We start from the raw sequence: 27,985 nt of genomic DNA, 5'->3' as shown, positions 1-27,985 counted from the left end.
CTCGACCGCCGCAATCGCAGCCTTAGTGGGGCGCTGCGCGCTGCCAACTCTCTCTTTCTGTCTCCTCGCTTTCGCGCGCGCGCTTCCAGGAATGCCCCGGGCGGCGAGGAAGGCGCTTTAGAAGATGCCCAGGCTGGAGGCAGCTTGCCGTCGGGCGGGCGGGCGGCATGGCGGCGAGGCGGCGTCTACCCTTTTGCGCGGCTGAGGCTCTGAGGCTGCTGCCGCCGCCGCCCGGCGCACAATGAAACTCTACTGCAAAGTGGTGGCCCTGGCGCTCTGCCTGGCGCTCCTGCTGCTGCTCTACCTCTTCGTGGGCAGCGACGCCGACGAGCCGCCTTTGAAAGCGGCCGCGGGGGGAAGCCGCCCGGCGCGCGCCTCCTCCTCCTCCGGGCCCGGCGGGGACTTCGCCGCCGCGGGGCGCTTCCGACCCGTCCAGGCTGCAGAGGAGCGAGAGGAGGAAGAAGAGGCGGCGGCGGCAGCAGCGGCGGCTCAGGCTCAGGTTTCCAAGAGGGAGCCACGTCTCCACAGAAAAACGGGCAGGCGCGGCGCTGCCCGAGGGAAGTTTGCGAACGTGAGGTAAAGCCTTCCAAAAAAGAGGCATTTTTAAAATATGCATTATTATTTTCAATGCATTTTATGTATTTCTCCACTCCTGTAATTGCATTGTCTTCTGCATGCTCTTCGGTCATGAAACACTCTAGCGATCTGTTTTTTTGGTTGGGATGGGGAGTTTGCAAAGAGATGCGGCGGCGGCGGCGGGGGGGGGCGTTCTTCAGTGTCATGTGGTCTCGCAGCCTCGGATCCTGAGAAACCCGCGAAAGTTTCCTTGGATTGCAAAGGGAATATAAATCGGAAGGATGTTCGGGATCACAGCTCTAAAGGGCTGCTCTTCAGGGCGCAGATTAGCAGGCGGACCTGATGCGCCTTCTGGGTACCTAAGGAAAGGTGTGAAAAGGATGTTCTGTCTGTCTCTGTCTCTCTCAAGCACACACGCTTTATATATAGCATGCACCGACACTTACAAGGAGCAATGCAAATTGTATCCTTTTTTACACCTACCTAACATTGCTCAGTTGCATGCCTGCCAGTTTTGTAGTTTTCTCTGGGCTGCTTCCCATGACCCTTGGGGTTGGTGTAGCAGAGTAGTGCTGTCTGAATGGTGCTCCTACTTTTTGGGAGAAGATGATAAGGCTGTTGACACATAGTGCTGCACACTTGTGCAAGGAGTAGCACAGATTCTAATGTGAAGGGAGTACAGTGGTACCTCGGGTTACATACGCTTCAGGTTACATATGCTTCAGGTTACAGACTCCGCTAACTCAGAAATAGTACCTCGGGTTAAGAACTTTGCTTCAGGGTGAGAACAGAATCATGGTCCAGCGGCACGGCAGCAGCAGGAAACCCCATTAGCTAAAGTGGTTCTTCAGGTTAAGAACAGTTTCAGGTTAAGAACGGACCTCCGGAACGAATTAAGTACTTAACCCGAGGTACCACTGTATATGGTTGGTGAATTTGAAAAGTCAATGCAAGGACTGAACTCCAAAAAGCGGAGTACTGATTGCGCTATGACTGCCCATGCGTTGAATGTGTATGATCATGCGCAGTGTTGTGCAGAGATGGGACACAGTCCTTTTCCTGCTCACTGCTTAGGTATATTTTGCTGAAATGACTCTATAGGTACCACACAGGAGAGCACAAGATGCTTTGTTCTATGGGATCTTACCATAGTACATGCCAAGGGAAGAATGATGGCTTTTAAAGATGCAATCCAGTTATAAACCCATTTACTGAAATGAGAGATAAATAATCCGCCTCAGCCAACAGTGATGTGAAAAATAGCCCTTTCCAGAAAGATTTCCTGCATCAGCAGCTGAAGGCAACCTCACTTTTAATTCATTTTGTACAATATTTGTGCCTTTCCCTGTTTAAGGTAAAGGTACCCCTGCCCGTACGGGCCAGTCTTGACAGACTCTAGAGCTGTGCGCCCATCTCACTCAAGAGGCCGGGGGCCAGCGCTGTCCGGAGACACTTCCGGGTCACGTGGCCAGCGTGACATCGCTGCTCTGGCGAACCAGAGCCGCACACGGAAACGCCGTTTACCTTCCCACTAGTAAGCAGTCCCTATTTATCTACTTGCACCCGGGGGTGCTTTCGAACTGCTAGGTTGGCAGGCGCTGGGACCGAACAACGGGAGCGCACCCCGCTGCGGGGATTCGAACCGCCGACCTTTCGATCGGCAAGCCCTAGGCGCTGAGGCTTTTACCCACAGCGCCACCCGCGTCCCTTTTCCCTGTTTAGGCTTGCCTTATTTTTGATGGTTTTGCTAAACAGCCATGATCTTCATATAAGGGCAGGTGGGCAGAATGTACACTTGTTACTTGGGAAGGGTGGTATGCAGCATCTTCAAGTATATACTTGTCCCAAAATAAACACTGGCAATTCATTTCACAAATGCTACTAACACAAGTTTCTGAATGTCGCGTGTGAATCAGCTTGCAGTTCCAAGTAGAACTTCTTTTGTGTCTGCTCACTAGTTCAGCAAATTTCCATTCCCCAGAGCAGAAAAACTTCTGGGGTAGGGTTGTAGGAAGAAAGAAATATTGAGGTTTCCCAGTTCAGTTTCTTTCCTTTGGTTTTATGGGTTTTATATGCGTTTCCATTTCCATTTTCTCATTCTTGAGCCTGGCGAGTCGATTGATGGCTCTTTTAAGATAAGCTTCCGGCAGAATTTTAAACAGATTCTTTAGGCGGGGTGGAATTATATTCTCCTTGCCTGGTTTTCTTTTGAAACAGTCATGGCTAGACTTATGAAGATAATGTTAATATTAGACACAAGAACACGGGCTATAAAGATTTTTTAAAGTATTTCACACAGGCCTGTTTCAAACGGAAAACAAAAACATTATTGTCTGCCACACGATGAAATTTTTTGAAAGTTAAATGCACCTTTCTGTATCTATGAAATCCAAGTAGATGAGTCATTAGAGAACTGGGGTCACCTCTCTAATAATAATAAGAAGAATAGTAATAATAAAGCAAAGGCGGGGGCCATTTGGATATGGATAGTGGTTCTAGCAGAAGCGGGAGCATTTCCCCTTGAAAATCATGCACATAGCCCCCAGGTTGCTATTTTAGGGGGAAATGCAGGTTAAAAGCTAAATTTATGCTGTCCCCCTCCCCATCGCAAAGACATGCTCTAGTCTAGTGCATCAAAGTGAAGGAGAGGGAGTCATGACAGGTGTGTGGCTTTAATGTTGCTGGTAGAATAATAGGAAGCTGAATAAAACACCTTTAATCCAGACATTTAATTAAATGTGTGTGAACTGCAGTTAGGAAAACATACTGTAATTTACTACTTCTTTTTTTTTAAAGGTGAAACTAAAATGCTGGAACATAGCAACTTTTTAATTCATGAAAGTATAGATAATTGCTATGTGGTGTCCCTGAGCTGGGAAGCTGCTCTCCCATCTCTTTTCTAGCTCAGTGTGACCTCATCTATCAAACAAACCCTGTGTGTCTTTGATTCATGATTTCACAGAGATGTTCTGAATGAAAGACTGCCCCATTCTCCGAGGTCTTATTCTTCACCCTATTAAAGCGGCTGGTTTCTTACCAGCATTGTATCTGATTGTGAGCAAGGGGTGTTTATTGTGACCGGGAGTGGATCATGGACTGAATTCAAATGGGTGTATTAAGGCAGGATTATCTTCCATTAGCAACTATACCTCCTGAAGTCATTTTTCTTCAGAGCATATCTCTTGAGTTTATCGTGGACAGTACCAAACAAATGAGAAGCAAATGTGGTTAAAAACTCCCCTGTGAATGGATAAGCGAGGGTGCGATAGCTAATGCAGGCTATAAAAGGCTACAAGGATATGGCACAAAGGCCCCTATGCCAGCAGAATGTGACCCAACTGTGCTGGCTGGTGCTGATGGGTATAGAACACCTGGAGGGCACTAGCAGAACTGTGCGAATACCCTGGGGCAACACTATGGCACCTTATCCTTCTGTGCCAAAGCAACTGTGCCAATGTAGCATCAGAAAGAGGGTGAAGACGCAGTGGGTGGAACTGGGGAAGAGACAGACTTGTGCCTTCCCTTGAATGAAAGATGGAGTATACATAACAGAGCAAATAAATAAACAGTGCATAGGGGAAGGGCCACAGCTCAGTGGTAGAGCATCTGCTTTGTGTGCAGAAGGTCCTGGGTTCAATCCCCGGCATCTCCAAGTAGGCCTGGGGGAGACACTTGCCTGAAACCCTGGAGAGCCTCTGCCAGTCAGTGTGGACGGCACTGAGCTAGACGGAACAATTGGCCTGACTCAGTGCAAGGGAGCTTCCCGTGTTCCTTTGTATATATGCCTGGCCCCAGGTTAGGAGCACTTAGATGATAACCGTGGTGATGGGTCTGTTGCTGGCTCCTGTCTCAGGTTGTGTTCCTCTCCTCCCAGTAATAAATAAAGGAAGCACTGCACCAAGCAGCATCTCTCCATCTCTCTCTAGAGATGACGCTGGAGCACATTGCTAACACTTCTCTGCCTAGAACCCCAACAGTCCCACTGCCAGAGCTGGGAATGACGGGACAGAGCACCCCACACAGGTAAGCAGGGGAAGCGGGGCGGGGGGCGGGAACGTTCTGCAAAAAGCGTATCCTCTGCAATCGTATGCCCCTTGCTCCGTGTGAATATTGTCTCTCGCCCAAGCTGTGCAGCTGCAACGCTGTTCCCCTGAACTGCTCAGAGCGGCGTCTGCTACATGGGGCAAGTGCTCACCCACCCCACTCCCTGCTGGCAAGCTCTCTGTCTGTGAATGCGAGGCAATCCATTCCAGCCACTGCCAGCCGAAACACTCACCATTATTTTGGCCTTGCAAGATCACTGCCCAGATGCATGGTGGAGTAGAGCAAGCTGTTGTCATGCCATGCTCCCAGGAGTCCACTGCAGCCCCAGTCACTGTAGACTGACGCATAAGCACTCAGGGGGCCCTTGTTTCATTTTCTCTCTCCCCTCCATGCATTTATCTATTGTGCATCGAAGGCTGCTACTATTCCTGCCTGTTTTGATTGTTACCCTCTCTCTGCCTTCCCTTCCACAGGACCTTCTCCCACACGCTGCTTTGTGCAGACTAGGATGGGAGACCTACCTTGTTTCCAGCACTAGTGGCCAGGATGCTTTGATAGCTGTGTGACACCTGTGAAGGTGCTCACAACATAGCGCTGCAGCCACGAGGGACGTGGCTACCGTCCGCCCTTTGGAGAGTCACCACACCAAGGCACAGGAGCCCTACTGCAGCGATTGGCTAGCAGCCCTACACCTGTGTACCTTTCTCTCTTGGCATTTCCTCCACCAATAAAAGCTATGACTTTGCCACACAACCTTGCTTCTTTCTTGCCAGGGACCCCTTTCCCTCGCGAGTATGACCTTTGCTCTGCTAGCCTCTGAGAGGGGGAGTGGACAGCAAGGTGGATGATTTCTGGGCTGGTGGCCCCTCCATGCTGTGCTGACTCAGTCTGGTTTTACTGTGAGGGGGCAGCAAGCACAAGTGGGGTGGCCGTGCTGTATGGGGTGGTCATTTAGGAGTGATGGAAGAATTGGTGGCAGAGAGAGAGAGAGAGCACAAAGGGAAAGCAGGAGAAGTTGACCACATGGGCTGCCAGTGGAGAGGAGTGGACAGAAAGGGCTGTTTGTGCCCTGTCTCATGCCTCCTGATTGCTAAATAGTGCCCACATGGCTTGATTGTGACGCTCCCTTTTTGCCTTTGGAGTGGCTATGATTGCTGGGCGCACTGGCAGTCTTGCTGTGGACGTTGGGGATGCTTCTGTTGAGATCAGGGTGTTCCTTTCATCCTGTTCAGGATGAGTGCAGGATAGACGTGGCGCAGGAGTCGTGGCTGCATCTCCCTCCCCTGACGTGTTGGAGTACAGGACTTCTCTCCCAAGTCCCCCCCCCCCCCTGCATAAATGAATACAAATAAACTGTTCCAAAGTTTGATTTTATCTGGGTGTTATTTATTTACAGAAATTTCAAGTGCTTCTTACGAAGTCTCTGTTGGCAGGCGCCGTTCATCAGTGGAGAAAGCTTCAGAATAAAGAAGCAGGGATGCGGATTTTTTTCAACTCTCCCATCTTCTTGCGCTGTGAGAGTTTTTGCCCAAATTTTTATGGAGCAGTAGTTCATTCTGCCCAAAGATCCATTGATTAAAGTGAGAATAATGCTAATGAGGGACACGGAGAAATCTATCCTTTCAGTTATTTACAGTTTTCATTTCAGTTAAATATGCATATATAATACTAGGGAGGCTGATGTATTAATGGAAGTCGAGAGTTTTAGCAGATCTGAAACCTAAGCTTCTCTGACATGGGTGGGGAACCTGTGGCATGCAGGCCAAATTAGGCCCAGCACATGTCCCAGGTTGGCCCATGGGGCCATTTCCCCCAAACCACACCCACCTGCCATATACCTAAAATATCGAATTATAAAGTAGGGAGGTCCCACGAGGATCATCTAGTCCAACCCCCTGCAATGCAGGAATCTTGCGCCCACCTGGGATGAAGAGTCTCATGCTCCGCCAACTGAGCCATCCAGCCTGATCAAATGATTGCTGTGATAACCCCTAGAGAATCCCTTCCATTGATTGCAGTCGGTGAAGCAGCAGGGACGGCAACAGGAATGCAGGTGGGGAAGAATTTGGGGCTAATTTGATTGAATGTGGGCTGGAACTCATTTTAGAGCTGGCTCAGGAGCAGCAAAAGCAGTGACTCACTCTCTTGGCTACCATTGCACTGGCTTATTGTCATCTGTTTTTCTGGGTAGCCGAAGGACACAAAGTAAATCGGCTTTGTGCTGGAAGGAACGAGTACTTGGTGGCCCTCTGAAATATATTTGCGTGGCACTTTGCCTATAAAATTGTTCACATCTGCCTCCGATTTGGACGCCACAGCATTACTGTATTGTATAACAGTCCCGGGAAGCGTCCATGGCTTCTCCCTTTTGCAGTTGTTTAGATGAGTTTCAGTTGCTGCAGGCTGGAGATAAATGGCCAGAGTTTGCACAGCTGTTTATCCAGTGACCTGTTCTTTAGAATGTTGCCCATCCAGGCTAATTTTAGTTTGCTGGGCTGAGTTTTATGGTAAATCCTTTAGGGAGCAGTTGGGGATATTAAAAGATACACATTTGGTGGTTGCTAGATCAGGGCTATCCCTTTATTGATTTCTTCCATAGGGAACTCCTTCCCAAGAGGAATGTGCCTGGCAAACTTGTTTGTAGGGAGTTTTTTAAATACAAAAAGGAGTAAAAGAGCTTTGTCTTCAGCAGAGCTTTTGTGGTCTGGACTAGGTGCTTATAGTTCTGTAAGTTTGTGTACGTTTTGCTGAAAAATTGTTGATTCTGTTGTTACTAAAAATGACAGTCAATTGCCTATTTTAATTAGGATTTCATTGCATTAATTGAGCTATTTATTAAATGTGCTTCAAGTGCCCATTGAATGAATAAGAACAGAATGAACAAATGCATGTAGTTCTGCACAGAATTGGCTTTTGTACATATTAAATACCACAGTCCTAAGTACACCTAACTTGGGGATACAGTGAGGCATGCTGCTAAGTAAGCATGCATAGGATTGTGCTATATGTGTCTTCAGCCTAATATTTCAGTGAGATTTAAGAAGATGAACGTTATATAAAGCCACCTTGAATCAAGTCACCCTTAATCGCAAGTACACATGGTTACTGCTCGGCTGAAAGGTTTCTAGGGCTGCCTTTTGGCAAATAAGCACTGTTTTGTCTGGATCTGGAATAGTTCAAGATTGACAGGAACCAAGCTGTGCTTAAGGACTGAGTGTGGTTTATCTAACCCTCCTGGCAAACAAAAACATTGCCTCATGCTTGGTCTCTTGCCACAGAGCACACACTAGGTGAAAATAATCACATAGAGTTGCTGGCAGCGGTTGGTCCACCTGGGGGCTGAAACAGCTTTTATGGCCCTTCCTGTTGCATATTTGGTGGCCAAGTATCAAAGTGATATTCTTAGGAAGTGCTCCTCCAGGTCTTTAAGCAGCGTTGTTTGAAGTGTTTAACACACAACTGCTGTCTGTTGATTAGGCTAGCAGCCAGTTTGTATCTTAGGAGATACTGCCTAATAAAGATGCTCTTCAAAGCCTTGTTTGTGTAACTTAATTCTTACCCAACCACTATTCCCCCCACCACTTTATGGTTTGTCTGCTCTACTTCCTCTCCCAATATACACCAGTGTAGGCTCTTGTTTATGGGATGCTATAAAAGGAGCACAAAACAATAACCAAATATTCCTGTTTATATAATCTTGCTGAGTTTCTCCTCCAAGGCTGTTCTTTGCTAGCTATGTCAGCTCACATTCCAAAGGAGACTAGCAGCCTGGTTTTAATCACGCTTATTCAGAAATCTCACCCAGGGCCAAACCACCTGTCCTTGTCTTTCTCTCTCCCCTCCCCACAGGGAAGCGGGTGAGGGGAGCGGAAATCTGAAAATGAACACAGAACCAAAATATTAAATTCTCCTTCCGCTGTGGCTGATGGTTGCTCCTGTTTCTTTTGGCTCCCTCTTATTAATTGCATTTTTATTGTGTATTGTCTTTTTTTTTAATGTTTCAAGCTGCCTTGTGAAAAAGCAGGGTTGTATTTACAAAATAAGATGCTCACACCCTCCCCCAGAGCGCCCCTTCCATAGTCTTCATCCCACAGGGTTGCTATTCAGAAGGAGAGCACCTAACCCAGTTCAGGTCTCCAGTGTCTATTGGAGTACCTAGGGGTTGACCACTTCCAGGGGCACAGGCCCAGTGGGGCGCAGAAAACATTCCTCCCCACTCTGGCTAGGAGCCAGCCCACCCACACTCTTCCTAGGCCACTCCTCTGCAGCTCTGGGTGGCTGGGTGAGGCGTGCAGGCTCCTTTGAGTGCCTCGGCAGAGGAATCCAGTCGCTGGCGCAGGCTGTCACAGTAGCCCCGCGGAGTCATCTGAGAATTACCAACTCCCTCATGCTTTGAGTACTGGCTTGGAAACAAGACATAGATGTGCAGAGATGGAGATTATTCCATAGGACAGAGCTTTCTAAACTTTTCATGTTGGTGACACACTTGTTGGTGACACAGTAATTCAGTTTTACTTAGTGAACTAACCCCTTACCAGCCTCGGGAAGAGCACGGGGAACATTCACGTGACACACCTACACACTGCAGCCAACACACTAACGTGTGGCAGCACACAGTTTGGAAAGCTCTGCCACAGGACTTACCTCTGTCCTACTTCTGAGGTGTTGACTCAAAGCCAATTTAGCAAGCGGCTGAATGAACTCATGTGTTCATTTTAGTTTATTCCCCATGTTAACCCCAAAGGCTTGTGGTAGGTAACAGAGAAAAGAAAACTGAAGATATCCCTTCTTAATTTAGCTTCAGCCTAATTAAAATAGTCAAAAGTGTAACAGATGTTAGGACCTGCAGGTTTCTGCCTGGTTCTTTGCTTCCCAAACACCAGATGGAAGAAGAGGGCAACATCAATTTATCAAACAAACAAGCAAAAAAGTAGGAGGCCAGAAATAGTGCAAGCACAGCTCATTTATACATTTTTTTAAAAAAGTGAAGCTGATCTGTAAACAGTATGATTTTTATACTGCTCTGCAATAATGCAATTATCACAGTGGTGAATGAAAAAAAAAATACGATGAAGCTTGTTGGCATGCGCCTGTCTCAAGAGACAATGGATTGCGCCTCTATGCACCAAAGTGACCTCCCCAGGGCGCAAGATCCATGCGCCTCAGCCTCTCTGATGTGGTCCAAAAGGAAGCAGAACGATACATTTGGCACCAGCTTGGCTGCAGGAGTTGCCAGAAGGAGGCGTGCAAAGCGTTATCCAACCTTCTTAGGGACTCCTCCAGATTTGTGCAGGGCTTAGCCTTTTCTCCACCTGCTCCATCGTGCTTTCAAAAAAAGTGTTCTTAGCCTTTTCACTTTTATTTTGAAACTAAAGCAGACCAGGGGGCCTAATCCAATGCCATGCCCTCAGTCAGAGGTCTATACTTGGTTTCCCGCTGTAAATCACTCCCCTAAGTGCTATTGTATTTGCCCTTGAAGGTGCTATTCGTGATGTGTGTGTATGCGCGTGTGCTGTGGCCAGTAAATACTGTTTGTTGTGTTAGCAGTGGTGGCCAAACTTGGCCCTCCAGCTGTTTTTGGACTACCAACTCCCATCATCCCTTGCTAACAGGACCAGTGGCCAGGGATGATGGGAATTGTAGTCCCAAAACAACTGGAGGGCCAGGTTTGGCCACCACTGTGTTAGAAGTACTGCTAGTCTGTGGCAAGTGCATGTTAAATTTCAAAGTTGTTACTGTGTTTTGTAGTTGTTGAGGGGAGCCCTTAGTATTTTTGTGTGGGTGAAGTGGGTTAGTTTTGGTGGTTAGTTTTGTTTCTTATGAGATATGCAGAGCGGCATTGGCTGCTTGTGCTACATCTTTCGTGGATGGCAGAGTTGGGAGCTGTGGCTATATGTTGTGGTATTTTGTAATTGCTGCATTTCGGCTTCATATAGATAGCCAAACAGATAGGCTTCTGATCGATGTATCATCACGTGTGGTGGGAACTGATTTCACAGTGTCTTAAAAGTCAGCAAATGCGTTTTACCTGCCGGTACAAAAGAAGGTGATTACTCATCCCCTGGTTAAGTTCATTTTCAGTTGTTCTCAGTTTTGCCACACCTCAGTCAAGCTAGCTATACCAGAAATCATTGAGGGGGGGGCATAAATTAAACCCATAACAGTTCTTAGAACCTAATTTTAGCAATCTTTTCTGATCTTCCCTGGCTTAGCACCAAAGCTTGCCTTGCAAAAATAAATGAGCTTGCGCGCTGCCCTGTGAAGTCCTCTGAGGGTGAATTCCAGGGAATCCCCCTCCAGCCCACTCAGCCCTGACACAAGAAACATGGAGTGCCAAGAAAGGCGGCTTTGTTGAGGCTGACAAAGGCAGCTTTGTGGGTGGAACAGCTTTGTCTTTATCTTCTCTCTCCCATTATCTCTCCAGATCATCCTCTCTCTGCCCCTGTCCGCCACCCTCTGGTTTTTCTCTCCAGCACTCCCAGTATCTGTACCCTCCCTCTGTTACAAGTCAGTTCCTTACAGCTTCTCTCCCATCCATCCCACTTCCCTTTATCTTTTACAAACCCATCTTCTTCTGTTTTAGGAGAAATGGCAAGCCTGGTGGAGTGTTGGTTGCTTTGTGCTTCACGGAAAGCTCCGCTGTTTGCAGCTGTGTGGGCATTTGTCGGGTTTCACATTATGCAGTATTCCTTGTATTCTGTAATTTCTGCCTTTCAGTGCATTGTTGCACCGTGAATTGATTTTTCCTTGCTAGAATCAAAGAATCATAGAGTCATGGAATTGTAGAGATGGAAGGGACCCCCAAGAGTCAAATAGTCCAATCCCCAGCATTGCAGGAATCTCAGCTAAAGCGTTCATGACATATGGCCATCCAACTTCTGCTGAAAAACTTCCAAGGAAGGAGAGTCCACAACCTCCCAAGGGAGTCCATTCAACTGTCGAACAGCTCTTACCATCATAAAGTTCTTCCTGTTGTTTACTTGGAATCTCCTTTCTTGTAACTTGAAGCCATTGGTTCGAGCTCTACCCTCCAGAGCAGGACAAAACAAGTTTGTTCCCCTTCTATGTGACAGCCCTTGAGATATTTAAAGGTGGCTGTCATATTTCCTCTCAGTCTCCTTTTTTCCAGCCTAAACATACCCAGTTCCCTCAACCGTTCCTCATAAGGCTTGGTTTCCAGACCCCTGATCATCTTAGATGCCCTGCTCTGCATACATTCCAGCTTGCCAATATCCTCCTTAAATTGTGGTGCCCAGAATTGGACACGGTATTCCAGGTGTGGTCCGACCAAGGCAGAATAGAGTGGTACTTTGACTTCCTTTGATCTAGACACTAAAGTTCAGTTGGTGCAGCCTAGAATAGCATTGGCTTTCCCCCCTGCTGCGTCACACTGTGAACCAGTGTGGTGTGGTTAAGAGCAGTGGACTCGTAATCTGGTGAACCAGGTTTGATTCCCCAGTCCTTCATATGCAGCTGCTGGGTGACCTTGGGCTAGTCACACTTCTTTGAAGTCTCTCAGCCTCACTCACCTCACAGAGTGTTTGTTGTGGGGGAGGAAGGGAAAGGAGATTGTTAGCCGCTTTGAGACTCCTTAGGGTAGTGATAAAGCGGGATATCAAATCCAAATTATTCTTTGTGTTAAGCTTGTGGTCCACCAGACTTATCACCTGTTGACTCCCGAAGCTAGATCCTTTTCACATGTACTGCTAGTAAAGAGTCCCGGTGTTTTCTCCATTAGCTGTTTAAAAGGAAGCAAAGCTCTACAACTCCCAGCCCTGGCAAGCCTTCAGGGCTGAAATTGACTCCAATGCCAGCTCTGTGGCACCAGACCCAAAGAACCTGCGGCCAGGAAGATGAAAACCCCCCTTTCCACCTTCTAGTACTTGAGGAGCAGAAGGAAGCACATTTCCACTCTGGAAAGATGCCAGGGGTAGTTTCTCCCTGATGCACATAGTTATTTTATTCCAGACTGGACCAAACTAAACACTATGTTAAGTGCAAATAGCATCAGTGGGAGTGCAGGTACAGTAATTTTCAGAATCACAGCAGGTGGAAAGGGGAAAGTTATTATTTATAACATTTTATTACCAACCTTATACTCTAAGGTCCTAGGATGAGTTACAACAATTAAAACACAGCAGTACACAAGAACGTTTTAAGGTAACTTAAAATTACAGAAAAAAGGTGGGTCCTAAAAATTAACGTAAATGATTTAAACCTTTCTTCTCTGATGCAGCCTATTGAGATCAGTGCGGGTTTTTCTTTCCCAGGACTCAAAACAAAAAGTAGTATTTCCAGGAGTTCATTGTGCTGGGATGCCACTTTTGATTATTCAAGGCTATGCATAGTGTTAGTGTCCGTGCTTAAGGGCTACATTGGTGGCACGAAAACACTCTTAACATCGTAACTTCAAGGTAATGAACAGCTGAAGTTTTCTACCTGCTTCGATTGTAGCACGCAGGGGCGAGCTATATCAAAGCTTTCATTTTCTGTGTACAGCTTGATTTAATGATGCAATTAAGAGTAAGCATAGGAGAAGTAGGCAAAAAGCAGTGCCGTAAGAAAGGGGAAGGAGCACAATCCATGCAAGCAGCCAATTATGCACTTTAATAATTCAGCGGGTTTTGCACTAATTGGCTGGAAAGTAAATACTATTTGCATAAGTGTAGTGTGCCATTATTTATCCACTGCAAGAAATTGAGCTTTAATTAAGACAAAAGCCCGTGGACTTTTCAGCAATTAATGAAATATATTGCGTTCTTGAACCAGTCAGGTACCAAACGCTTGTGTTCCCTTAAGGCGCGAGAAGATTTATGTTGCAATACAGAGCAGCAGCTATTGCATGCAGACTTCATTTTAGTTTCGTGGGGGGGGGAGAAGGGGGGATCCATTCCGCTTACAAATGAAGTACCCTAGTTGCTGGACTCTTTATATCCTTGCACCAAGGGAGCCATGATTCTGTGTTGAGAATAAATTGTGCAGATGGATGACATTGTTTTGCATAACATAGTTCCAAAGAGCATGATCGCTCTTTGCATTTCCACGTAATTTTGAATTTTGGAGAAAATGGTGGTGTGGAACAGGAGGAAGCCTTTGTAAGTAGCACAGAGGTAACAGAGAGGATATGAGGGAGTGGGGAAGTGTGATAGAAAGCCATGGAAGAAGTAGCTTTGCTGGGCATATTAGAAACCTTTCTTCTGAACACTGAGGCCTTCGGTTTACATTCACTTTGTTTTAGGGATAGTTTCTTAAGAGTTCCCACATTCTCTTTTTTGTACAATGCATCTGTCCTTTCTTCCCCTCTTGCCCACTTACATGTTGCCCCCATTACAGGGATGGTTATATCTCAGCTGCTCAGTCATTTGTCACATCTTGTTATTCATGAGTAAACGATGGGTAGCTAATCTGTGGAGCGAACAAGTAGTAATTTTGAGAGCTGAGTTGTTGGCAGAGTGAGGTTTGGAGTGAACAAATAACTACTCTTGAGGCATAGGGAATCAAATAAGTAGGATTCAAGTCAGAAAGGTTCCAGTGGGGGTAAGCGTGGACCAATGGGACCAAATAGTATGGGAAACAGTCATATTAGAAAAACTAACCAATAAACTGAAACTGACACAGGGTCAAATGGAAGAAGACACCCGGTATGGCTCTCCTTTATCACAGACACAGCCCAACAAGACAATGACAAAAATCCGCCAACAGCATACGAATCAATATGGCTAACCTGATTCAAAAACAGCCACCACACCCCACTCCCACATAAAACAAAGTACACCGCAGCCAATCACAAACAAACAACCACACCCTAGGCCAGGGGTCAGCAAACTTTTTCAGCAAGGGGGCCAGTCCACTGTCCCTCAGACCTTGTGGGAGGCCAGACTGTATTTTTTTTTGGGGGGGGGGATGATGCAAGAGCACCATGAGCCCCGGTGGCTGATTACCTGTGTCTTGAGAGAGACAGGGGCTGACAGCAGCGAAGGGACGATGAGCGGTGCAAAAGGGCTGGCTCCGGAGAGGGACTGTTTAAATTGCACTCAGCCAACGGCAGCTCAACAAAGCCCAGCCCCCTTCCTCCTCTAGGCAGGGCAGGGAGAAGCCAAGAGGAGGGAGGGAGGAGGTGCCAGTACCGCCGGGAGAGGGAAAGAACGTGTGCACTGCCAATCCACACGGCAATTCCCAGACCATCCACGGGCCAGATCCAGGGGGTAATTGGACCTGATATGGCCCGCAGGCCTTACTTTGCCAACCCATGCCCTAGGCCAACCCCAGCCTCTCTCTCACACAAGCGAATAGTAAAGAGAACCTGCACAAGCGATGCTGACACAAAACCCCACACGTACAATAAGTAAAATAGAAACATTGCCACCCAACCCCACCCCTCCCCCACCACCTCTTTCCCCTTTTTCTTCCTAATGTAACACTAATGTCTCAACAAATGAAACTGATTTGTAGAAAATGTAACTTGAAAAAAGGCATTGCACACACTTTTGTAAACCAAGGAATCTTTAATAAAAAGATACATTTTTTAAAAAAGAAAGGTTCCAGTGTTTTTGTGTTATGTCCTCCTCTCATAGTTGCAGGAGTCACTCAGCAAAGAGCTCCGGAAATTCACTCCAAAATCTCCTGGAAACTTGCAAGCATATCTCTGCAATCAGAAAGGGCTGCTGACCAGATGTGAGAGTCCATTCAACATTTGGCACCGGTAACGACGCTTCCTGTAACATTTGAAGCCACCCAGACTCTTACTTGACAGCCAGAGTTACATTTCTGAATTTGCTTTTTGAATCTGAAACTAAAACCAAGCTGTGCATGAGGAAACAATTGTGATGATGGAAGATAATAAAGGAAAGATTTTAGCGCCTTAAAACTGATTAGGTCACATGATTAAAATTACACTGGCAAGCTCTTCGAATCCAGTCTAAGATCACAACTCCCTTGGAAAGTGGTGGACACTCCTTCCTTGGAAGGTTTTAAGCAGAGGTTGGATGGCCCTCTGTCATGGATACTTCAGCTGAGATTCCTGCATTGCAGGGGTTGAAATGGATGACCCTCTGGGTCCCTTCCAACTCTACAGTTCTCTGATTCTTTTTATATTTGCAGTATTGTGCTTATTTAATATAAAACCGCCAAAGATGATTATTTTTGTCTCACTCAAGTGCATTTTTTTTAATGTATATATTTTTAGGAGACCAAAGGACCAGAAGCATTCTGCAGCCCCGCTCTCATCTCCGCAGTGGATGCATCTTGCGGTTGTAGCATGTGGCGACCGGCTGGAAGAAACTCTCGTCATGCTGAAATCAGCAGTTCTCTTTAGCTACAGGAAACTCAAATTTCACATCTTTGCTGAGGATTCCCTGAAACCTGAATTTGAGAGGAAAGTGAGTCCCCTGCACTATTTTCTTTCTTTCTTTCTTTCTTTCTTTCTTTCTTTCTTTCTTTCTTTCTTTCTTTCTTTTTAAAGAAACACCAACCAAATCTAGATCTTTGATTATAAGCTAGCAGATTCACTTGGAAATGCTCTGACAGCCACAAGTTAATGAGCGGATAAACTCTTTTCTAGTAGTAAGCCCTCAATAAAGCTCTGCCTGAGTAAGAGCTTTGTTTTAATTTGTTTGACTTTGTAGAGCAATAGCATTTCCCACAAAACAGCCTCTCAGGAATTCTAATCCCCCTCACTTTCCTCCTTGTGCTTTTCAGCTACAGGAATGGCCCCCTTCGTACACAAAGAAGTTTGAATATAATGTCTACCCAATCGCCTTTTCAGTGGGAAATGCTCAGGAATGGAAAAAATTATTCAAGCCATGTGCAGCCCAGCGGCTCTTTCTCCCGGTAAGGCACTTGGGCGAAGGCCACAACCCTAGCCCCACTTACCTAGGAGTAAGCCACGTCAAATTCAGTGGGACATTCTTGTGAGTAGACGTGCTGAGGACTGCAGCCTGAGGTAGCTGAACCCAAGAAACTGCATTGGCCTTAGAAATGTTGAGAACTCCCTCGCGCACAAATTGAAACGGTCCATTTGCTTGCGGACCTGTCAAACAGCTCCTCCTCTCCCACCGTCTTTCCAAAAGCCCAACAAGGTGCCAGTCTCAGTGATGTTTTGTTTCGTTTTATGTTGCGGAGCACTTAAAAAGCCCCTCTTCTTAAGGCCCTGGCAGGTGAGGGTTTTGCTCCACAGGAGGGCAAACCCCCTGCTGCGAGTGACCGGTGCTTCCTTCCCAGTTAATGCTTATTTGTGTTCAGTGTTCAGGTTTTTAGCATCATGGCACTAACACTCACCTGCTATTTACTGGGGCATGCAGAGAAACAGACAGCAGGCAAGATGGAGGTGCTTTCAGCTGTAGCAGAGCTGGGTCGCAGAGGCTGACAAGCAAGCTGGCAGTAGCCAAAAGACCACCTCCTTCCCATAAGACCCCCTCGGGCGCTAAGGTCAACAGATGGGAACACTCTTGGTTCCATTCACCCTCAGAAGCACCTCATTACTCTAGCATTTGACACACAAGAATTATACAGTACGATCGCATCTTACACTTGCAAGGGTTCCATATATGTGCAAACTCAAAAAAACTCAGACCCAGGGGATTCTGGAGCTGGTGTTAGGTCCCTGGGGATGCTCTTGCAAGATCTCACAGGACCATCTGAGATTTCGTGGGGGCATCCCAGACTTGGCATGCTGAGAGGGCCTTGCTTGCCAAGCAAGGTGGAGAGCTTAAAAGCCCCTTTTTTCTATGCTGAGTTTTTCTGGAGCAAAAAGAGATTTTAAGCTCTCCACCTTTCTTGCATTTAATTTGCATTTTTTTCAGTCAGCGGCCCTCAACCGCTGTTGAAATCGCGCGAGTTAAATGTGCATAGGGCATGATCGCACTGTATTTTCAGGAGCCACCCTGTGTTTTTGTGTGTGTGATTGAATTTTTAATTGCAAGTTTCGAAACTGCATTATAAATCGTGGAAACCTGCCCTGGTCCCCTTAGGGCGAAATAGTTGTAACAATAGCTAGTCTGTAACAGTGCTCCTCTGATGTAAAGATCTGGGACCACACATCACAGGAACCGGAGCCAAGACTTAAGGCTAAGTGGTGGGGCCTAGGCCAGAGAGCACGTAACCCAGGCTGTTCTTTCCTCCAGCACTGATCTAAAACCTACTGTGATCTGAAACACTCTGTTGTTGAACAGAGCACTGCTGTGCTTCTGAGGCCATGCACTCCAGCAAGATTGGCATGACCCCTGCTGTCTCTGGGATTGATGCGCGGCGAATATTTGACACCTAGAAAAATGTTGTACAGTGTGCTCGGAGTATGTATTTGGAAGCTTCCAGTTGGAGCAGAGGTGTCTTCTTCCTCTCTTTAATCCAGCTGAGACGGCTTCTTAGCCCCATGTGTACACATCAAGGCAAAACAAAGATGAGTAAAGGCGAAACAGCAGTCTTTTAATCTGGCCATTTCTGTTTCTGCTTGCTACACTTATGTGGACTTGCCTTGCCCAGCTTTGGTCTTCTGCGGGCCTTCTTTTAAAAAATGGGGGTATGGAAAACAGATGCTTCACCACTGAGCTACAGCTCTTCCCCACAACCTTAAGTTTAACCTAAAACTATTGGATAAAGGTGCCGACTCTGGGGTTGTGCGCTCATCTCGCTTTATTGGCCAAGGGAGCCGGCGTACAGCTTCTGGGTCATGTGGCCAGCATGACTAAGCCGCATCTGGCAAACCAGAGCAGCTCACGGAAACGCCGTTTACCTTCCCACCAGAGCAGTACCTATTTATCTACTTGCACTTTGATGTGCTTTTGAACTGCTAGGTTGGCAGGAGCAGGGACCGAGCAATGGGAGCTCACCCCGCCACGGGGATTCGAACCGCCAACCTTCTGATCGGCAAGTCCTAGGCTCTGTGATTTAACGCACAGCGCCACCCGTGTCCCTTTTAAAAACTATTGTGACAAACCTGCAAATTCTGTACCTTGCTAGCAGGCAGATGCTCCAACTTCTCATTAGGCATAGCAAGCACGCAGCAGCAGCAGCAGTTTTACATGTGATGCCTGCCCAAGCATACAGAGAACATCATGAAGTTATTAACTAACTTCCTCACTGCAAAACCTGGAACTGGAGCCTTATCAACAAACACCACCTGGGATGAGTTGTAGACAGCGCCGGTCATTCCCAGGATGTATCTCAAGAGCACAAGCTGGCTCATATGGTACTATAGAGAGCAAAAAGGTCCCAGAACGTTGGCATTCTGCAACCAGAGATGTTTTCTTCGAAGAACCGCGGCATCAAATTACAGCTTCAGCCCATGTCCTTGCTTCTTGCTGCTTGCTTCAAGGAACGGTTCCTTCGTTTCGAAATAATAGTGTTAGTTGCCAGTCAATAAAAAGCACAGTTTGTTTCTCTCCCCTCCTCCATCCCTCCAGTATACTGTAATAAGTACTATGTGTTTTCTGACAGACATAATATGTTATTTTCTCACAACATAGCCCTTATTTTGGAGCTCTTCGAGTGGCAACCCCATCACCAGCCCATAGCTATCATATGTAAAGATGGGAGTGAATTTTGGTCATGCCTGCCTTTTAAGCAACAAATTGTTCTCTGTCACAGATTGGTTGCCAGTGCGTGGAGTTAAAAAGAGGGGGTGTCCTCTGCTTATAGCAGCTTTGTGACAGGGGAAATATGCTTTCTTCTGTCCCTGCAGCACTGCAACAGGGAAAGTCACAACTACTGACCCTCTCCCAGCATAAATCTGCTAAAGGCATATAAGAGCTTACCCTCCGACCAGGAGCAAAGGAACCCATGTCATGGGGTTGTTTTAATTTTAGCAAAACCTAGTGATCTCAGAGTTCTTAGCTCTTGCTTGGCCAAATCTTTGATTAACTGGATCTCATCCAAGGAAGAGTTTGGCCATTCTAAGAGGGGTTTGCCTTAATAAACCCCTGCTCAAACACCTGTCTCTAAATTGCCTAGCCTTAAAGTTCATCCAAGAATATTCGGCTAGCCTCTAATGATGGTGCATTTAAAATGGGGTGGGGAATGGTGATATTGGAGAAGCCACGATAAATGGCAGTCGTGACTTTGCTAGAAGTTTTCTAGATTTTGCTGCAACAATACATATGTGTTGGAGAGACTGGGAAAGAATCTGTGCAAAATAATGAGGGTGTGGGGAAAGCTGTGAAAGAAGCGCAATTTGTAGTCAGAATTGTGCGGCAGAAGTGACACCATTGTCATAAGTGGAGTAAAGCACATTGTCTTAATTGCAGCTTTTCTGTAGAAGTGTCTCCTGTATAGAACACTAACTTACTCTACCAGTTGTGGAGCATGTGCCGCAGATCAAAAACAAAGCCAAAGATAAAGCAAAGTTTTTTTTAAAAAACCAAAAATGCCTCTCCATATCCATTAAATAGGCTGGAATATTTTCTCCAGAATAGGTTGCCTAAATTATTTATTGATGCATTCCAATAGTCTGGATCAGGGATGTCCAACCAGTAGATCGCGATCTACTGGTAGATCCCTGGCTGATCCTGGTAGATCGCTGGATCCTTATCGTGTACAAAAAGTTATGGGGAAAAGCTTAAAAACTCTGTGCAGTCTTCCCCCCAAAAAACTCAACAACTCTGGGCAATCCACCTACCCTACGCACGCTCCTCCTCCCTCCAATGACAATGGTCACTGCCAGTTTTTTTATACTGGGAGTAGATTGCAGCCTCTTGGGAGTTGGACATGCCTGGTCTATATCTTCCAATAAAACAGATATTAATTTTATTTAAGAGCCAAAGTACCGATTACTTATTTTTGTTTATTCCAACCCTTTTCTCCCTGCCCCGCCCCCACTTTCATGCTTGGAAGCTTTGGGCAATAATATCTTGAGCACCTAATTGCAGAAGTGGAAAATGCTCCTATTAAATTTGAAATTCAAATACTGAGACCTCAAGGGTAATCTAATGGCAATCAAGGCTTTTCCTCTGCTGAATATGTCCCACGAGTGTCTTTTTAGCAAAGTAAATGTGGCCACGCACTTGGAGGCGTGCTATTTTTATGCCAATTTAAAAGTGCACGGGTTTGTTGTATGTCACATTCTCTTCTCCCAAGGTGATATACATGGTACACCCACTCTCCCCGTTGCTGGTCTGGGGAAGAGTAGGAGACTTCCCCAATAGCACCTTGTGCACTGCATAGAGGGGGAATTTCAACCACGGTTTCTTCCCACACCTGAGCCCTTCTGCTGGCCATCGAATAAGAGAGTTTTGTGGGAAAGAAGGCAAACAAAGGGAGGGATTTTCTGCATCATTAGGAGAGAAGGAAAGTAAAATGGGAAAGAGACACTCCGCTGCTTTTGAAGAAATATTGAAACCTACCCACACAAGTGTTTTTTTTAAATAATTCAATTACTGAAATTATGAATGGATACGTACAGAACCAAGTGTCCACAAGAGGGCACACTGTGAACAAGAATCAACAGCCTGATTGTTACTATCCCTTTCGAGATATCCAGGTAACTCGTGCATCAATCTTATCTCTCATTTCCAGCACTTCAAAAGTTACTTTGGAAAGCCACTTCCAGTCAGAGTAGACAGAGCTGGGTAGATGGACCAGAGTTCTGAATATGGTCAAATAATTATCTTTTTTTTCCTTTTTCTAATTCTACATTCACACCACACAGTGGATTCTGGCTGTTTAGCAAGGTTCTTTTTTCGGAGTAATTCATGTGATCAGGCAAGCGGTGGCAATTATCAGAAGGCAGCCTGAAAATATGAAAATCTTTATCACATTGTGCCTCTCCACAGGGTGGTCTTTCCCTTGCCTGAAATGAGGACCACCATTTAAAAACCCACTGTGCAGCCAAGCTGTTACCTGGTTATATGAGTTGGCCCCATCGTCTGTCAGTACAAACTTAAACTAGTCTTGTCCTTTTAGCAAATTTTTTTAAAATGTGTTTTGTTGTTTATATTGATTTTGTTGCTATGAAGCTTCGTGATGTGAGGTTTACTTTTATTATTTCTTGTTAGTTATATTTAAAACCAAACTGTAAGACAGAAATACTTCAAATGAAAATCAAGAAACATTCCCTGTGGCAAACCCCTCATTCCACCATCTTCTCATGCTCCCTAATTCTCTTGAGCGCCAGAACATAGTAGTTGGCTCACTTCATCCAGTTGACCCTGAGGAGCTTATTTATATTGAATGTCTCTATACCGAGCAGGAATTTGGATCAAAGTGGTATGTTCTTTTGTGTCTTGCATGTATACACAGAGTGAATGAGTTCTTGGCCTGTAATCTGTCTTCTTTGGCCTTCCTGACTTTGATGCCTGTTTGTTTTCCCCTGCACCCTTTACCTTCCAACCCCAAAGACGATTTTAAAAGACGTAGATTCCCTTCTGTATGTGGACACAGATGTCTTATTTTTGCGACCCATTGATGACATCTGGGGCTTCCTGAGAGCATTCAATTCCACGCAGCTGGCCGCCATGGCTCCGGAACATGAAATACCAAAGATTGGCTGGTACAGTCGGTTTGCTCGCCACCCATATTATGGAGTGACTGGGGTAAATTCTGGAGTCATGCTGATGAATTTAACCCGTATTAGGAATGCCCAGTTCAAGGTAAGAATGGCTTTTCATTTGTTTGTTTTGTTTCGGAAACACTTTTCTCTCCCACGCCAACTGGGGATTGGTTTCTACTCCTGCATGTATAAAACTTCCTCACGGTTTTATACAAATGATTTCCCACTGACTGAAAATCCAGCTTGGGCTATTGTTTTCTGAGGAATGTGCTTTGACTGACAGAATCAGTCCACTGGCTTCTCAAATTGGCCCAGAGTAGCACAGCCAAATGGTAGTTAACTTGAGAGGCTTGTCATTGTAGGTCTTCAAATGCTGTCACACTGAGGTGCACCTTTGTCACTACTGCTGGTGCATTTCACATCTTCCTGCCCGCTAGATTAAGAATGAGCACTATCCAATTAAATCGTGATTTCTGAGCGTGCCACCAAACCTCCCCTCCCTCTGCTCCCTTCTGCACCTCACCTTCCAAATCTAATCTAGGGTTCCCCAAACCTCTGGGGCAGTTTTGGGCACAGTGCAGTGGGAGAGGGAGGAAGTGATGGTCTTTGAAGTCGTTCCATGTGTGCAATGATTTAGTTGCCTACAACTCTGCATATTCTTCAGGCAACGTTCCTGCCAATTATTGAGTACCATCATCTCAGAGGACTTCAGGTTTCATCCATGGATGCAAACCTTCCTCCAAAAGATTGCAGAACCCTCAGATGTGACCTTAGTACTGGGGATCATAGTAACCTGCCTTATACCAGGTCAAGCTGTTTGTCCATCAGGATCAACTGGGGAACAGACTCCCATGGAAAAGTGGTGGACTCTCTGTCCTTGGAGGTTTTAAGGCAGAGGTTGGGTGGCCATCTGACATAGCAGCTTTAGTTGAGATTCCTGTATTTGGGGAGGCTTTTAATGTTTGATGTATTGTGGTATTTTAATATTTTGATGGAAGCCGCCCAGAGTGGCTGGGGAAGCCCAGCCAGATAGATGGGCGGGGTATAAATAAATTGTTGTTGTTGTTGTTGTTGTTGTTGTTATACTAGATGACTCTTCCAACTTTACACTTCTAAGTCCAGTATTTGCTCAGACTGGCAGTGACCTTTCATAACACCCCCTATTCAGTTCTTTCAACTGGAGATGTGAGACTGAATCTAGCTTTTCTACTGAAAAGTACATGTTTTGCCACTGAGCTGTGGCATCTTCCTGTAAAGTGATTAAAGCTTCAGTAAAATAGCAGAGTTCCTCTGGAGGCTTTTCCAGGACCCAGTAGGGACCACCAGCTGAGCCTCTCTGGCTTTGAGCCAACTTTCTTCTCTATGAAATGGTAAAGTAAAAGGAAGGGCTCATGCGAATGTTGACATAATAAGAGTGAGCAAGTGTATTGTGTTCAAGCTCTGTTGCTTCATGTTTTCTTTAATTGCATGCATGTAAATCATGATACCACTTGGGGCACAGAAAAAGGAGGTTCGAATCCATGCTTCTGAGTGCTTTTGGATTTGATGGCTTTTCAGGGTCAACCAAATGAATGGTCAGTTGAGGATATGGAATCACATTATCTGAAGGGAGAGCTTGCATGCTGGCAGTCTACACGGTTCCCCTTCGCTGGCTCCCTGTTCCAGCATGAAGGGCAATTCTTCCTTTCTGTGCTGTTTGGTTCCAGGAACAGTGAGAAAGGTTGCTGCTCAGCGCTGCTACGCCTTCCTCCTGCTGTGATTTCTGCTGGTTTCTGCTTTTCTTTCTTTATCGTTTATTCCTGCCTTTCAGAACAGCATGATACCGACAGGCTTGACATGGGAGGAGATGTTGTACCCTTTATACCAAAAGTACAAAAACTACATAACATGGGGAGACCAGGACTTGCTCAACATCATTTTTTACTTTAATCCAGGTACACGTTGCACAGACTGTATATTATAGGCATGTGTAGATATATTATTATTGTTGTTGTTGTTATTATTATTATTAGGTCTCGTTGGAATATGTGACAGGGTGGTGTGTATAGACTCTGCCTCATTGGCCTGCGCTGCCAATCCTGTGGATGAGAACAGATTGTAATTGTTTTATTGATGGAAAGTGATAGACAAACACTTGCATTAAATAAATAATTCCCCCTCACCCACTTCATGCATTCTCCACTTAGAATTCTTCTGTATGGTAGCTATAACAATGCTGCGAGCTGTTAGCTGTTGCGAGGCTCAAGCTCAAAGGCAAAATATTGCCATGGTACTATAGAGAAAGGAATTGCCCTGGAATGACCATCTGGCTGTGTGAGTAGGGCCAGGAAGTGATCTACCCCCTTTTTGGGGGTTCAGGTCAAAGTTGTAGGGCTTTTTATAGGAGGGAGGAAAGCCCCATCTCTTTGGGGTGCAGGGCAAAAATGTTGAGCTTTTTTTAGGGGAGCCAAACTTGTTGAGCTTCTTTGGGGGGAGCCAGTGATCTACCAGAAGAGACGTCCAGTGATCTACTGGTAGATCACAATCTACCTGTTAGACGTGCCTGGAATAGCAGGCACATGATTCGTTTCCAAATTGTGTAGCTTTCCTTATTTCAGAATTTCTGATAACATTTTGAAGGTTTTGTGTTTCGTGCCAATTTCTAGATGTTGATTAGTAATTGTGGTCATCCCCCCACCCCGGCATCTTTGCTCAAATTGGGCTTTCTAGAGTGTCTCTATCTGTTTCCTTGCCAATGGAACTATCGACCGGATCATTGCATGTATGGCAGTAACTGTAAAGGAGCAGAGGAAGAAGGCGTTTCTATTCTACATGGGAACAGAGGTGTCTACCACGATGACAAACAGCCTACTTTCAAAGCACTCTATGAAGTGATACGTGATGTAAGTGTTGCCCCGCCCAGGGAGACAGTCTCATGCCATGTTCTCACATGTGATGTGGTGCATCTAGTTGTATTACCTTATGTCTTGCATTTCTGTTTTCCTGCAAAGAGCTCAAAGCAGCATAAACGGTTTCTTCCCCCACTATTTTAGCCTCACAACACAACCCTGTGTGATGGGCCTGTTTTCACAGCAGGCAGTTTGTTGTGGAATAGCAACACACACACACATATGTATGTATGTATGTATGTATGTATGTATGTATGTATGTATGTACTTGGTTAAACATCATTAACAAAGCATCTTCTTTGTGTTTCCCCCCTGCTCAGGTTCTGTTCTCCACCTCACCCACACCAGTAGTTTAAAAGACCCCTTATTTATCTAAGTGGAATAGTTGTGTAACTTCCCCAGATGTAGCTCATGTTTCTGTTCCACCTGGGTTATGGCCTGTATAGATTGCTCATTCATTTTTTCTAAATTTCCTTCTAGCCATTTCATTCACCATGCTCCACAATCTCCTCTCTAGGAACCAACTCTGTTGCTTTAACTCCTCACTTTCCAAACAAAATTGTCTTTATTGCCTTTTCTTTTCTACCCCCCCTCCCCAGGAAGAGAGGGGAATCATGATCTCAAGCTCATTGAATGGGAAACTGAGTATTTAAACCTACTCCCACACACAATGGACCCAGTACAGATAGACCCATGTTCTAGCTGCAGTGCAGCCCAGTAGCCTCACCAGCCTCAACACGCAGGCCTAGATCCAAAAAAGTCCAAACTCAGTTCATTATCTGCAGTAGTTTGAGATGGCACCACACCAACTTAGACAGATTGTCCAATTTTTTAAGTACTGTGGTAGTAAAGTGGGAAGTAGGATGAGAGCTATTGGTGACCTTTTTTTGAGAGGGGAAGATGTTCAGGTTAAGATATTTGTGACAGAGTGAATCTCTCTCTCTCTCTCTCTCTCTCTGTGTGTGTGTGTGTGTGTGTGTGTGTGTGCGCGCGCGCGTGTATAAAATTCAATCTCTAGCATTTCACATTGCAATCCTGGGATAGGCCTTTCCCTAAGATCCTGTACACTATTGGTCAGAATTGATAGAACTGATAAATAGACAGATAGTGCAATTTGGTGCAGAGTTTCTTATATTTTGATCAAGAAGTTTTTTTTGGGGGGAACCCTCTTTTGGAGCTGGTAACTCTGCACAGAATAGGGTTGCATGAGAGGGGAGCACAACAGCAGCCTGTAATATTATCAGCTTACCACTGCATTGTACCACAGCATGTCTTGACAGTCAAACTCCCTGCCTCCGCATTAAAATTTATAGGAAAAACTCAGCAAAGCAATGATTATCATGGATATTACTTGTCTGTCTTTTAATCCTTTTTCTTTTGTTCTTTAGTTTCCCTTTGAAGACAATCTCTTCCAATCAATGTACTACCCTCTCCAGTCAAAATTCCTTGATACTGTACACACTTTATGTGGGCGAATTCCTCAGGTTTTTCTGAAACAAATCGAAAGAACCATGAAGAAAGTCTACGAAAGCCGGGTGATCGTCAACGTTGGAGCCAACTTCAGATTATAAGTGCAGCAATGTATTTTGATACGGTTTTCATATTCTTATCCAGTCCTCCTAAGGGACATTAGGCTATTTTAGGCTGCAATCCTATACACACTTCCCTGGGAGCAAGTCCAACCTAACTCAGTGGGGCTTACATCAGAGTAGGCATGTATAGGCCTGTGCTGTCATACAGTTTGCAGCTTGAGCAAAAGTGCCAGTTGGGGTGTTAGCTTATTGGTTTGGTTTTAATGGTGTACACATACAGTTCACGAGGTTGATGATCATGAGAGTGGACATGGGTGAAAGTCTAGGAATTTCACTGGAAGATGTCGGGAGTTTTCCACAATTGATTGCTAAAGCACAGAGTCTGGACGTGTCCCATTTCATAATATAAAACTAAATGTTAATGTTTATAAGGTAAAAAAAAAATTAAATTTCAGCTGCCCAGGAAAATGAATGCCTTGAGGTAGGTAGAGACAGATATTGGGTGAACCCTGAATTTCTGTGAGGAGGTCACTTTCTTCTTCAAAGTCATTACTTTTACTTGAAAGAAATTCTGTTGACTATGTTTACAGGTATCACTTAAGTTTTACAGTGGCAGAAGAAGAAATGCATTAACTTTTCCTCATGTAATGAACTCGTTGCTCTTATCTCTTTACTTCCTAAGATGTGTGGGGAACCTTTGGCCTTGCGGATGTTGCTGAACCACAATTCCCATCATCCCTGACCATTGGCCATGCTTGCTGGGGCTGAAGGGAGTTTTGGTCCAGGAAGATCTGGAGAGCCAAAGGTTCCCCATGCTTGTCCTAGATCTTATCAGTATTTTGGACCTTGATACTTCCCTTACGAACATCTTTCCTCTATTGTGGTTACCAGGGACGCAGACTTATAAAAAATATTGGGGGGGCCCGGGAAAGCTCATGAATAATAAATAAGCTCATGAATATGCAAATAAAGTGGCGCCGCCTCCTCGTGAGCGAATAGGGGAGAGCGTGCTGCGCCTATTAATCAGCTCCAAAGGAAATTGGGTGGAGCTTTTGCTCGGGAGGGAGGGCAGGAGGCATGCAGCCCGCCCCTCCCTGTGCATTTTGGGCTGGGGGAGGGGCGGCGATGGCGCTCTGCTGGAGGGGCGCCGGAGATTATTGGGGGGCGGAGCCCCCCCAAACGAATTTTTGAGGGGGCTCGGGCCCCCTCAAGCCCCATGGAGTCGGCGCCTATGGTGGTTACCAAAGCTAGTGTAGGAAGTACCCATGAAATGCTAAAGTTTGTTAAGTTAACAGACTAGCACCAGAGCCAGCTACAGGGAAACAGTTTTGCGGCAATAACCATACCATAACAGCTGTCTATCAACTGAGCATTAATTAGGATCAGTTGTGTAGGCTGCTTCCTTTGAGCTGAACATGAAACTGAGGGAAATCCATCCTGGCTATATGTTTGCATTGCACTGTTAT

The 27,985-nt window shown here is 45.7% G+C and overlaps 1 protein-coding gene and 1 long non-coding RNA gene across 3 annotated transcripts; both read left to right on the top strand.

Moving 5' to 3' along the window:
* On the top strand, nt 1-27,406 carry GXYLT2 (glucoside xylosyltransferase 2). 2 transcript variants are annotated; one of them, XM_028719376.2, is made up of 7 exons: nt 3-576; nt 15,806-15,998; nt 16,318-16,449; nt 21,948-22,199; nt 23,910-24,033; nt 24,809-24,981; nt 26,376-27,406. In XM_028719376.2, exons 1-7 carry the CDS (start codon nt 242-244, stop codon nt 26,556-26,558), a joined length of 1,392 nt encoding a protein of 463 aa, XP_028575209.2. In that variant the 5' UTR covers nt 3-241; the 3' UTR covers nt 26,559-27,406. The 2 variants fall into 2 exon arrangements, with proteins under 2 accessions (XP_028575210.2, XP_028575209.2); XM_028719377.2 differs by lacking the exon at nt 16,318-16,449 and having other exon boundaries at nt 1-576.
* Nucleotides 758-5,373, top strand: LOC144327029 (uncharacterized). Its single transcript, XR_013392006.1, has 3 exons — nt 758-2,110; nt 4,451-4,599; nt 5,094-5,373. It is a non-coding gene; the product is annotated as an uncharacterized LOC144327029 (long non-coding RNA).
* Nucleotides 27,407-27,985: the final 579 nt, after the last annotated feature.

Source organism: Podarcis muralis, chromosome 2 (genome assembly GCF_964188315.1).
Source record: "Podarcis muralis chromosome 2, rPodMur119.hap1.1, whole genome shotgun sequence".
Taxonomy (NCBI): domain Eukaryota; kingdom Metazoa; phylum Chordata; class Lepidosauria; order Squamata; family Lacertidae; genus Podarcis; species Podarcis muralis.
Note: the sequence above shows the minus strand (reverse complement) of the source record. Positions and strands in the feature narration are given on the sequence as shown.

Bases quoted from the DNA above. Each gene is read 5' to 3' on its own strand.
- GXYLT2 (XM_028719376.2), top strand. From the start codon at position 242: ATGAAACTCTACTGCAAAGTGGTGGCCCTGGCGCTCTGCCTGGCGCTC. The intron at 16,450-21,947 runs GTAAGGCACTTG...CCAACCCCAAAG, and splicing joins CCCAGCGGCTCTTTCTCCCG to ACGATTTTAAAAGACGTAGA. The intron at 22,200-23,909 runs GTAAGAATGGCT...CCTGCCTTTCAG, and splicing joins TTAGGAATGCCCAGTTCAAG to AACAGCATGATACCGACAGG.